The sequence below is a fragment of the Austrofundulus limnaeus genome, unplaced genomic scaffold (assembly GCF_001266775.1).
Source record: "Austrofundulus limnaeus strain Quisiro unplaced genomic scaffold, Austrofundulus_limnaeus-1.0 Scaffold49, whole genome shotgun sequence".
NCBI classification, from domain to species: Eukaryota; Metazoa; Chordata; class Actinopteri; order Cyprinodontiformes; family Rivulidae; genus Austrofundulus; species Austrofundulus limnaeus.
The window spans coordinates 2,004,452-2,017,912 of NW_013952451.1; the positions used below are offsets into that span (position 1 = coordinate 2,004,452).

The following is a 13,461-nucleotide window of genomic DNA, read 5'->3' on the forward strand; positions in this document are numbered from 1 at the left end:
GTGCAATAAAGTTTTAAAATCGGTGTTTTGCTTTTGCTTAACTTATAGAAGCTCTGCTTTACAGTTAGAACAATATTTGATGATTAAAGATGGGGAATTATGCAAAATCAACTTTTTTGAGTTTTATATCATTTATATCATAATGCCATTCCCTCAACAAAAACTTATTCATGCAAGTTTTTTAGAAATCCTTGAATCTCCAGTGTTAGCCATTTGGAGCTACCCTAAACACTTGCTGGTACAAAGCACCACCTATTTACCAAAAGCTCCTCCCCGGAGTTCAGTCCTCAGCCGAGCTCCCGTCCCTCAGAGCACCCCTCCCCCACACTTCACCACTATTGACAGTAACAATTAGACAACAGCTTGGGAAACTGATACCTGCACTTTTGGGATTAAAAAACTGCCTCATTGAGGAAATGTTTATTTGTTTGCATAGGAGCCTACCCTTTTACAATGCTCCTATGAAAGGTTGTAAACGATATGAAGCACTGTTGTGAAGACATACTGAAGAGGGAGTGTCTGAAATGGAAGGAAATCCTTACAGAGACAAGGGCCAATTTCAAGGAGTTTATTTATGGCTATGATGCAAAGTCAAATTTATTTTTGAAGTTCAATGTGAAATTTTTAGGTAAATATATACCTACCTCACTAAAAGTAATCACGCATGGTAACTTTAACACTAACAACGTGTAGCAAATGTCTTTTTAAGTTTCATACWATTAAAATAATTTTAAACTATAAACATGAGCATGTTACAGGTTAGAATATACAGTAAGTTACAGATATCTTAGAACTAAGTTGCTCATAGATCAAAAATTAGTTTTATGTACACATCACAATCCCCCAGCTGGTTTCAAACCTATGTCTAACTCATCAGGATCACGTTGGCATACGTTATAATGTTGTACATGAACAAATGTTTCGGATGGCATCGGTGTACCACAACTTGTGCCATATTACCGTGCTGGTGACTTATTCAAAACTTGCACCTATCTTATGTGACTTACACCAACGTGTTTGCCTTTTTTTTCATGCATTGGCAAAAGCTGTCTAAAAAGTTGTAGTGTGAAAGAGCCTGAAGACTTCAAACATCAATCCAACAGAAACCACTAAACGAGTCAAAATCAGAATAAGCTGTTTTCCATTGGCAGAGCAGATTTGTGAAGTTTTTCTTGGGAGCAATCCACATACTCAACTCTACTGCTCCACTCACAAATTAATGTTTTTATTTTTTTATTTTTAATGTGGCACCATTTAAGAAAAAAAACAGGCTTTTTAACATTCTATAAAATGATTGCCAAGAATTATTGAGAAAGCTAAAATCAAGTTTTTTCTGTGGTTTGTGATTCTATCTATCAATCCAACTGTTTATCAAGGCCTTTTAAGTCTAACTTCGTTGACTTCTCTTACACACTGAGACGTGGCTTTTATTTGTTGATCAGATAAAAACCTCCATGTTAACCCCAAGCAATGTACTTTGTTCACGGTTCAGCTTTCTTGGACACGTCCAGCAAACACACGGTCAGTTTGTCTTTTAATCCTTTCTGCACTAACACAACCATTGTCTCTTTCCAACACATGTTCGCCAGATCATTGTGTCCTCAYAAATGGGCAACTGTTGGCAGTGAAGGAAGTTTTTGTTTATTATCTTGCCATTAATGGTAAAACTGTTACAAGCTGCTTTGTCTTTGATATTCTTCGATTACCTCACGTATGCCGACGCACTGCAGTAGGTGATCCCAGCTGTGTTTTAGGATCGTAGTCTTTCAGTGGAACTGCAATATCCTCTTGTTTGGGTCGTGTGTGATTAAAGTGTCATCCTGTGACGTGATGCCTGAGGAATATTCTTGGAACAATTGCTGAAATAGGCTGCATATTGTTTTGCCCCAGCCTGGAGTTCAAGGATGCAATTTAAGTTCAGACTCAAAGGTTTATGGATCTGAGGCCCAACATTTATTGAACTGTCGTTTTTATGTGACTGACGGACAAGGAAATGGGTTAAACAAAAAAAAAAAGGTAAGCAAAAACAGTTTTGGCTGCCACTGCTGTAATAACTTCAGTATGGAGTTACAATAACTCCAGGGTGAAACAGTCTAAAGAAGCCAAGCCAACATGTTCCATTTTCATGTTTGCCATCTTTCAAAGACCACTAGAATGGCTGACAAAACATTTTAGAGTGATTACACAGGGCCTCTTCACTCCTGGTTGCAAGTAACATCCTGCCTGCATTACTGACTCCATGTCTACCTCTGACAGAGGAAACAGGGAGTCCCTATTTTATGATAACTGCACAGTGTGGCTATTTCCTTACTTCCTTTCTAAACTTAATGGTCACATGTGCTGATAATCAAAGCTTCAAATTAGAAAAAAGAAAGAAAAGGACTATACAGTACATAATAAAAGAACCAAGATGCAAAACATCCATGCACAGTTGGTTGTGTATATTTTAAAATATCTGACTTTACATAATGAGTTGTTTTAATCATTTGTTCATTAGAAATTAAACAATTCTAATTATGTGTTGTTAAGCTATACATTGTTTTTTTTTCTAACCAGTCACTTAAATTATTTTTCTAACATGCACTTGGCTTTTTACAAAATTTTCCAGGTTAATTGCCAAAATTATGTTGTTTTTTTCTTAAGATAGAGAAGGGCTTTTTTTTCTTATGAGAAGTGCCAAGAGGGACCTGGTAAAGGACCTATGAATGGTGATGGGCTGATGGGAGGAGGAGTGGTCTCTACCATGCAAGGCTACAATAAAAGGAACTTGTCTGGACCTCTGAGGAGCCCAAATTTTTCCAGTAGCACCACAACAGGCAGCTACTGCACAAAGAGGGGGGAAAAGACTGATAGCTAAATAAGAATTAGAAAGAATAACAATTTCATTTTTTCAATTATTTTTTTCATTATAAAATTTTTCATATTTGATTTATTAGGGCTTTTATTTTAAGAACAAGAAGTGGTAAAGAGAGACACACAAAGAAGAAAATGATGAGTCTGCAGTGCATCACAATAATCTTCCTGACCCTGGCTGGCAGTGTGTATTGTGAAATGACAAGTCCTTCCACTCCAATTAAAGGTAAGAAAAAATGCTTTCATTGATTGTGTGTGTTTGTATATTTATTTATTTATTTATTTATTTATTTATTTATTTATTTATTTATTAAATTTTTTCTGAATGCATATGGGTAAATATGACAATGTGCATAAAGAAGAGTTGGAGGACAGGCTGTGTGAGGGTTCTGAGTAAAGTGGTACCACAGCCAGCTTGTGCAACAACAGAGTCATTGTAAAACTGACAAACAGAGTTGTCTCTGGGGGTAACACACATTTCCAGACGCACTGCGATTCACCACTGACTCATTGACTTGCAAACAGACCACCACAGCATGGAGTGGCTGGTGAATAAATTACCCTGTCATTCACTGGGGGGCTTAGTGGTGGCTCTGCTGCACAAGACTCACACTATTAATCCCACTTGTTGTACTAAAAGTGGGTCACAAATGCCAGGTTGAAAGTGGGGTAGTAGTACTTGTTTTTTTTGTGTGTGTGTGTTTTATTTATTTAATATTAGTTTTGTGGACACAAACTCTTCTTTTGATGGGGAAAATAGCCACGGGTTTCCAGGGCTTAAATGTTTGCTGAATTTATGGAACTTGCACTCCATTTGAATTCACACACAATTGCAAGTTGACACCAAATGCAACTGTGAGCTATTGTAGAGTACTACAGCTGGGTGCAAAAGAATATAGGCTATCCAGGAGCCATCATATCATAGATTGAGTGATGTTTAATGCATTTTTAGCAGCCCAGCAAGCTGACTCAGTACATGCAAAATTGGACATTTTTCAGCTGTCTTTCTTCCAAGAAGTAGAGGAAACGGCTCCTCTGTGGGGAGAAGGGCTTCACACTATTAGGGGATTAGGCTTTCTTTACCCAGACATTGAAATGTCTCCCACGAGCCCATGATGTCATGTTTCTATGCACCTTAAAYGACTTCTTTCTGTCTGTATTATGTAAAAGCGTTCGCTCAGCTACAACCAGATCGGTCACTGTTCTGTGTTGTATATAGATTTTTTTAATATGAGCAGCCTGTCTGTTCATGGGGTGTTGCCTGTCTTTTGACATAGTGACTCACTGTATCTATGGGAGCTTTTGGAAAAGAGCCATGGCAACAAGCAGCCTGACAAGGGCCAAGCGAAGATTAATGACCCACAGCCAAATGTATAGAGTCCCAAACTGAACGACAGCCAAATGATTCTGTCTTTCCCTGTGAGGTAACAGTTTATTAAGTCTAACGCTCACTGTGGCTGCTTATTGGTCCAGCTGGGTGGAGCAATGTGGGGGCTCGGCTGGAAATGTTAAAATAAGATGTTGATGCTTCTCTCTCCTCCTAATGATTGCAGATGTGTGCCCAAATGATGACACGCCCCACACACAGACACACATTTGTGTTCGTCCCAGATGACAGAACACAGGAAATAGTTTATTGAACTTAGTGAGAAGGAGTTGGCCTGCTGCTTTTGTCCCAGCTGGGCTTGTTAATCCTCTCTCCATCCCAACACAAAYGGGCCAACAGCAAGAGGAGAGTAAAAGCTGCAGGATGCATCCAGTGGTTTGCTGCTCTGTTGAAGGGTGTGGCACAGAGTGATGTCAAGAAGCAAAGTGAACTCTTCACATTTGCAGGTGTTCACATTTAAAATCCGTGCCAGAATTGATCAGTGACTTGAAATGAAGCTTTTGGGTTAAACACCCTAATTAGGACTCTTGTAGTTTCAGCACACAGATTTGGATCCCTAAATTGTTGGTAATTTAAAGTTCAGTGTTGCAGAGAAACAGATGGTTATGATCATTTGCTAATGCAGCTTTTTACAGAGCGAGAGAAAATTGTGCTTGGTAGTAAAAGTGCAGTAAGTCTTGGCTGCAGCTGCTTTTTTTCTTATACATGTTTACTTTGGGTTTTACAATGTTCTCGTTACCAACTGAACTCTTCAAGAAAAAAAAAGTTTGTTAGATACGGTTTTGCATTATTTAAACACACATTTGCATGCAAAGGAAACATGTTCTTTCATCTTTAGACCTTAGAGTCACATGAAATTTTTGATTCCAGGAAAAAAAAAGGATTCTTCCTTCTTCTGCCATGACTTTGAAGGTTCACACAGCAGGCTGTTGCATTATGAGCATAATGTGCCTCACATGACTGAGGCTGCAGGGTTGATTACAAGAACAGGAGAGAACATGGAATTACTATTACAGTTACATGCTTCAAGATGTTCACATTTTGAATATTATATGTATCTGTGGCCTCACTGTGTCTCATTTTGCAGGATTTCAAATCAAATCCAGCAGATGATTTTTTACTTAGCATGGGATAATAAATCTATGCAACAGTACAATGAACTCCTTTCTTTGCTCTAACCTCACGAGGAAACCTTGGAAATATTTTGGTTTTATAGTTGGGTAGCATCACACCTATTGGGAGTTTAGTGCTGATGTCACCTTTTGTGAGCGCTTTGATGAGCTGTTGAGTCACGCGCCGGTTTCAGCTGCTCCACACGCCGCTGATACCCATGCRGAGAATTTATAGAGCAGGAGAGGCTGAGTCATTTCTCTTTGGCAAAACTGGCAACAAATCGTCTTTAAAACCTTGTTTTTGTTTTGAAGAAAATATTAGTCATAAGCAGTGAAGGTGTTACTTAGCTTTTACAATGCTTGGCATCTTGTGGACCACTTGGAACTTGAGTGGGCCTAATGAAAAATGTGGCAATGGAAGGAGTCACTTGCATGAATGAAATGAAAACAAAGAGGCATGAAGTGGAACTGAGCAACAGATTAGACTTGTCAGCAGTGATTCTGCTTAATCTTTGTGAAGATGTGCTTCTAATATGAAGCTCACTGACACTACAGAACAAATAAAATATGGAAAGTACAGTTTAGCCGAAACAGTTATCACACAGTTTCACACAAAAGGCCTCCAGAGTTTTTTGTTGCAACTGAACAGAGATAAAGTCTAACAAGAAAACAAAAATAACACTTTAGAAAAAAAATCGTAACCTGAAAAGGATGTTCCAGACAGTTTCAACCTATTTAAGCCTACCTTGCATTTGCTTCTTAWACTTTATGAACATTTATTTCAGTTTAGGCATTTTTTCTTCAGGTTTTTTGCCTGCTTTCATAAAAAAAGAACATTCAATCATTTCATTGTGTCTTATCACAAATGTTATGATGCACTAACTGCTGTAGTCATAAACTTGTTACTGTAATGGTATAAAGCATGAGAGGTGTGGCARTAAATCAGGACCAAACATCAAAATTAGTTATTTTTTGCACCATTTACATAATACATGCACAGGTTCTCATGAGACACATGTGATTAATATTTTTACCTTAATGGTTTAGTGCCTTTAACAATAAACATCTCAACTAATTTGCATGTATTAATACTAATACATGCATATACTATGTATTTGATCATGGAAAATTGTGTTCATTAAAAAAATAAAAGGTTGGCTTTTATCTTTTTTTTTATTTGACAAACATATATGCTCTATGAGTTACTATAGTGAACTAGTCTTGAAAAAAAAGCCAGACTTGTGACTTTAAATGCACCACTTGAATGAAAAAAATAACACTTAATAACACATCAAGGCAGAAAAAACCATAAAAGCAGAGATTCCAACTTGGATAAGTGGATAAAAAGTGTTTTAATAAAACAATAAACTAACGCCAAACAAAACTCCAAAGCTGAAAAGGACACGGATTTTATTACGAGCCTCCTTCATATCAGTCATTTCTGTTGCACAACAGTTTTGGGTTGAGCAGAGCAGACGGAAGCAAGCCAGTAGCTCCTTTTATTTCTCATATTACCCATAAGGGATATTTGCTCCTTCCTTTTGAAGAGTCAGGGACACTGTATTCCAGACAAGCTTCTGGTGAGACATGTCAGCTTGAATTTTGTTGTTTTACATTTCAACCTCCTGAAGCAGAAATCAGAGGCAGATTTAGCTTGTGAACACAAAGCATGCATTAGGAGTAAATAACATTACAYAAATCAGACACAGAAGAGATAGAGAGGGAGTGGGTGCAGACGGGATAGTAATTAAAAAAGACAAAACTTTGTTACGTCTTACTGTCTTTTCTGTATCATGACAGTTACCAGTTACATTGTCTTTCTCTTAATTTATACAATATATAGTGACGTTAACTAACATGTTAGATGTGGAGTCAGGGGTTCTGTTCACCCATCCATCTGTTGCTTATTACAGCCTGGCTCAGGCCAGCACTTGCTGGTCGAGGTCTTCTCAAGTTAACAAGTCCTGTGAGGTCTAATCACGGAGGTCAGGGAGATGATGGGAGCCCTCAGTTTTYGAGCTAGAAGCTGGCCTTGCTTGTGCAGAGGGGACATAGATCAGTGCTCAGAGGAATCAATTTCTGTTACTCATTTAAAAACAAACTAATATTTAAGACGAATCAGATGGAACGCATAAAGGAAAAGTATTTAATTTTGAAAGTTATTGCTCCTAAATCCAAAGGCCTGTTGCCAGGACTCACAACAGCAGGAAGGAGACTAAAAGAGGCGATTGGCTGTGGCAGCAAAAAAAACTTGCTAATGCCAAATACTAAATCAAATAAACCACACTCTAGAGCAGGGGTCCCCAAACTTTTCCCTGTAAGGACCACATAACTTTTCCCTTCTCTGGTGGGGGGGCCCGGAGTCAGTTTGAAACAGAAAAAGTGTGACTATTGCAGGAGTGCCTAAATGTAAAAATTTATTGTTTTCCAGAAAGTACAATCAAATAACCCTCTCTGGGTTCTTCACAGTATGTATTCTGCKGAGCTAACAGTCCACTTTTTAGCTTTGAGAGTTTGTTTGCTCRCATTTGGCCTTGCAAGCTATCATACTTGTCTTTGTGACAGGATTCATAGTGCCGCCGCAGATTGTATTCTTTGAATACCGCCACCGCCTCTTGACAGATGAACAAAACAATGATCGTTTGTCCACTGCAGCTTAAATGCCCTGCATTCTGGATCAGTTTTTCTCTTACCTAATCTTTTCGCCATTATTCYRTTCTCTCTTTGAGAGGGGCGGGTTTAGGATTTTTTTCTGGGGGCTGCCAGACAGGGGCACAGACCGCAGAAGGGTGGAACAGAATGTCATGTTATATGCGTGTATGTATGAAATAGTTACTAACTAATAATAGTTAATAATGAAAATAGTTCATAACTAAGGAACATTTTATTGCAAAAGTCCAACTTTATAATCAAATATAAACACACATATATGAAAAAAAAATCTAAATGCTCTCTGGTATTGTTCTGGGGGCCCGACCAAATGGGGAGGCRGGCCGGATCCGGCCCGCGTGCTGTAGTTTGGGGATCACTGCTCTAGAGTCTTTGATGGACCATAGCTGCAAGGTGCTTTATTGTTGTGCATAAACGCAAATTGATTATCCATAAAGAAGAAAGCAGACATCAATTCACTGTAAAGGTATCTCTAATCACCACCTTGCTGAATCTGTTTCATAACAGAAACACATTCATTGTAGAAAATTATTGTAATTGATGGATAATTAATGACATTTATTTAATGTGTTGTTTCAATAGTAATGTAGAAATGTATTTTTTGTTTTCTAGTCAAGGCTGAACTAGGTGACAATGTCACGCTGCCCTGCAGAGCTCCAAACAGCAATCTCTATGGCAGCTTGAGAATTAAATGGATCAAAGTGTCAGAGGATGAGTCCGTGACTGAAGACGTCCTGTTATCAATGGGACTCCATGTGAAGACCTATGGAAGCTTTGAGGATCGTGTCTTTCTGCAGGGCTCCGATGATAATGATGCTTCCATAATAATAGATGATGTCTCCATGGATGACATGGGAAAATACCGCTGTGAAATCATGAATGGAGTGGAAGACGTGATGCATGATGTCATCCTGGAGGTAGAAAATGGTCCAGCTCAAGGTAAATGTATTTCTCACACTGTTAATTTAAAAAAATGGCAGTTTTCTTTGACATGCTATTCTGGTTGATGAAAATTTATTTTCTGTTCTTTTTTCTTTAATTCTCTTGAGTGCCAGTTCACTTGAAAATGCTTTTGTCTTATCTTGTCTCTCTGTCTTGATAAAGCCATCTCCTTTCATTAAGAAGTCCCCATTTCCATTATTTTCTGTATAACTTCTGCTTCTCAGCCATGTTCTAAGCATGCAGGGAGAACTACCAAATGATGGATGTTTGTGTGGGTGTGTGTTTGGGGTTTTTGTTCAGCTGCATTTCCCAATTTCTACTGAGATTCCACAGAGGAATAACATGGATAAAGTGTCCTGCTTCAGAGCAGCAAGTCAGCCCCATTCCAAGCTGAGGAAGATTCCGGTTTTTACTAAAGTTAAAAACATTTTAACTGAAAACCAAAGAAATTATATTACTTAAAATTAAGACTGCATAAGAACAGAAAATATATACTGTACAAAGCTGTTAAACATTATTTATAATTAGTTTCAAACAAATCAGTGCATCTACGTCTTTTTACAATAATACCTGACATTCTTATCTGCTGCATACAAATTTGAAGATTTGGSCCTTCTTTTTTAATTCATTACTCATCAGGTTTTCACTTAAAAAACACAGTACAGCATAGTTACCCTAAAAAAACTCTTTTGCTTCCTTCAGGTGTTGTGTTCCCATACTCTCCCCATCATGGCCGCTACAACCTGAACTTTGAAGATGCTGTGCAGGCCTGCATAGATCAGGGCGCTGTRGTTGCCTCCTTTGATCAGCTGTATGAAGCCTGGAAGGATGGTCTGGACTGGTGCAATGCTGGCTGGCTGAGTGAYGGCACAGTGCAGTATCCCATCACCAAACCCAGAGAACCTTGCGGGGGCTCCAGTAGCACACCTGGCCTCAGAAGTTATGGACGTCAAAACAAGCAGAGCAGACGCTTTGATGTGTTCTGCCATGCTTCCTTACTCAAGGGTGAAATACATGTTTTGGTCTCCGTTTTCTTAAATTGTTGTCTAGAGTAGAAATGATTGAGATGAAGAAACAGCACGGAGTGAATCAACTGATTGTGCTATCTCTTCTATCAGGTCGTTTCTATTGGCTGGTCCAGCCAGAGAGATTGACCTATGATGAGGCTGTGCAGGCGTGCATTGACGACGGTGCAGAGATCGCCAAGGTGGGTCACATTTTCGCCGCCTGGAAGCTCGAGGGTTATGATCGCTGCGATGCTGGCTGGCTGGCTGATGGAAGTGTCCGGTACCCCATTTCGAGACCCCGCAAGAACTGCAGCCCCACAGAATCTGCAGTGCGCTTTGTTAGTTTTCCCGACAAACAGGTCAAGTCTTACGGTGTCTACTGTTACAAAGAGTGAGAGCACCAAGTGTTATAGAGAACCTATAGCCACCAAAGTGCCACAACAACTACAGCTGTTTTTGTAAACAATGAAGCAGATAAGCTTTGGATATTAACTATCATGAAGTCAGTATGTTTCTGACGATGGGATATTACTCAGTTTCAAACCAGTATGCAATAAACAACATTTGTAGTATTTAGATGCTGTTCTATGCTTTTCTTGATGTGCATTATTTGAACAGACTTTAAGTAAAGTGCAACAGTGTTATTACACAACAGAGACACGAATTTGGTGACCATAAATTTATTATTATTTTCTTTTTGTTAAGTTCACTGTGTGACACCCCAGTTAAAGTGAAAAACTAATGCTCATGTTAAGAGATTGTGGGCTGCTTTGAAATGTGTCTTCATTTTTATATTAAGCATCAAATCATTTAAAAGCAAACCGATTAAAATTTGACAAATATAACTCGGCTAAAGCTTAAGCTATGGTTATACTAATGTTATGCTAATAATCAAGCTATCAAATTGATTTCTAGAGATTGATCTGTTTTTTTTCATTAATTGCATATTTTAAAATGTGTGTTGTCTCTAAACAGATCATTTGTGATCAAATCAACTGCAAAAGAATAAGTGTATACGTATTTTGTGACCTGTATTTCAATAAATGTTTATCATTACACCAGTTTCCTATAAAAAAGTTTAAAAGACATAAATCCTTGTGCAGCATGTGTGTATGTTCTAACAGAAGTGTTTTTTTCATAATGATTTTAAGTCAACAATCTAATTTCTGACAAAAAGAAGAAAAAGAAAAAAATATGCACTTTTTCTTCTTTGTTGTTTTGTTTTGATTTGGTTCTTTTTTTCTAACCCCAGCCAATGACATAATTGGCTCTTCTCTCAGATGTGAATTTGAACACTTACTTGTAGAAATTGAATAAAATATAATGTTTTTGTCACCTCCTTTTGCAACATTGCAGTTTAAAATAAAAAAAATGTAACTTTTTTTGATTGTTTCCAAAGTGCATTTTTTTTAATATGACCTCAGTGCTTGCTGTGAAAGAAATAAAGCTTGAGCAGAGATTCAAAAGGTATACAGCAGTGCTGCTTAATATTTATCAAGAACCATTATTCTGTGTTTTAGTTGTTTTTCATGATCCAGCAAACATGATGACCTCAGGGTCTCCTTAAATTCTGCTGGCACTTGTTAATTAACCAAAAAAGACCAAATGAATATCAGATTTTTGTTTTTATTTCTAAGTCACAATGATAAAAATGATGCAAAAATGATTCATTATTTGGTAATGATGACACATCCATTCTACAAAGTAAAATTATTTTCCAGTACAGTAATTCTGCATTAATATGTACTGGATTTATTAAAAATGAACAACTCATGTCTGACAGCTTGGTTCACATCAGAATCTGTTATTATTTTTGATAAACTCATTTTTTTCCCTTCTTTGATAATTTAGCATGTCTCTAAACTCAGGGTTAACTTACCCAGAGCTTTCATATAACTAATTTACTGTCATTCTCCTCAGGAATAGTTTAAAGTTGATAGTTGACTACATAAACAATATGAACAATACTGTCCTGTCGTCACCTGTCCATTTGATATTTTCCTATTTAGAGTCAGACTCACAAGCTGCAATGAATTTAAAACAGAGAATATTTCAGCATATTCAGGCTTGTAAGCATAAAACAGTGTCTACAGCAAGACAGTAAAAAATTATACAAAAGGCCTTTTCTGTCTGTGCACATAACTGTACAGTGTGGTGCGAAGGTTTGGGCAGCCTTTACCTTTCCTGATTTACCTTTATAAATCATTGATTGTGTGGATAAAAGAAATCAGTAAAATATATCATATAGGGGACAAACACAGTGATATTTGAGAAGTGAAATGAAGTTTATATGATTTACAGAAAGTGTGCAATAATTGTTTAAACAAAATTAGGCAGGTGGATAAAATTGGGCACTGTTATCATTTTATTGGTTTAGAACTAATTATTGGAACCCAAATTTAGTTTGGTAAGTTCAGTGACCCTTGACCTCCATACACAGGTGACTCCAATTATGAGAAAGGGTATTTAAGGGGGCAATAGTAGGTTTTTCTCCTCTTTGCATCTTCTCTGAAGAGTCGCAGCATGGGAGTCTGAAAACAACTTTCAAATGAGCTGAAAACAAAGATTGTTCASCGTCATGGTTTAGAGGAAGGATACAGAAAACTATCTCAGAGATTTCAGCTTTCAGTCTCCACTGTGAGAAACATTGTGAGAAAATGGAGGACCACAGGCACAGTTCAAGTCAAGGMTSGAAGTGGCAGACCAAGAAAAATCTGGAATAAACAGAAGTGAAGGATGTTGAGAACAGCCAGAGTCAACCCACAGACCAGCACCAAAGACCTACAACATCATCTTGCTGCTGATGGAGTCACTGTGCAACATTTAACTATTCAGCACACTTTACACAAGGAGATGCTGTATGTGAGAGTGATGCAGAGGAAGCCTTTTCTCCGCCCACATCACAAACAGAGCTGCTTGAGGTATGCTAAAGCACATTTGGACAAGCAGCTTCATTTTGGAATAAGGTGCTGTGAACTGATGAAACTAAAACAGAGTTATTTGGGCAGAACAAGGGCCGTTATGCATGGAGGAAAAAGAATACAGCACTCCAAGAAAAACATCTGCTACCTACAGTAAAATATGGTGGTGGTTCCATCATGCTGTCAGGCTGTGTGGCCAGTACAGGGACTGGGAATCTTGTTAAAGTTGAGGGACGCATGGATTCCAGTCAATATCAGCAGATTCTGGAGACCAGTGTCCAGGAATCAGTGACAAAGCTGAAGCTGCTGAAGCCGGGGCTGCATCTTCCAACAAGACAACCACCCTAAACACTGCTCAAAAATATACTAAGGCATTCATGCAGAGGAACAAGTACAACGTTCTGGAATGGCCATCTCACTCCCCAGATCTGAATATTATTGAAAATCTGTGGTGTCACTTAAATAGAGCTGTCTGTGGTTGGAAACCATCAAACCTGATTGAACTAGAGATGTTTTGTAAAGAAGAATGGTCTAAAATACCTTCAGACACAATCTCGACTCTCGTTAGA

At 38.1% G+C, this 13,461-nt stretch overlaps 1 protein-coding gene across 1 annotated transcript; it reads left to right on the forward strand.

Annotated features, from left to right (window-relative positions):
* Window positions 1-2,812: 2,812 nt before the first annotated feature.
* Window positions 2,813-11,353, forward strand: LOC106517509 (hyaluronan and proteoglycan link protein 1). Its single transcript, XM_014008389.1, has 4 exons — window positions 2,813-3,079; window positions 8,635-8,961; window positions 9,667-9,969; window positions 10,083-11,353. The coding sequence occupies exons 1-4, from the start codon at window positions 2,989-2,991 to the stop codon at window positions 10,364-10,366; spliced, it is 1,005 nt and encodes a 334-aa protein (XP_013863843.1). The 5' UTR covers window positions 2,813-2,988; the 3' UTR covers window positions 10,367-11,353.
* Window positions 11,354-13,461: the final 2,108 nt, after the last annotated feature.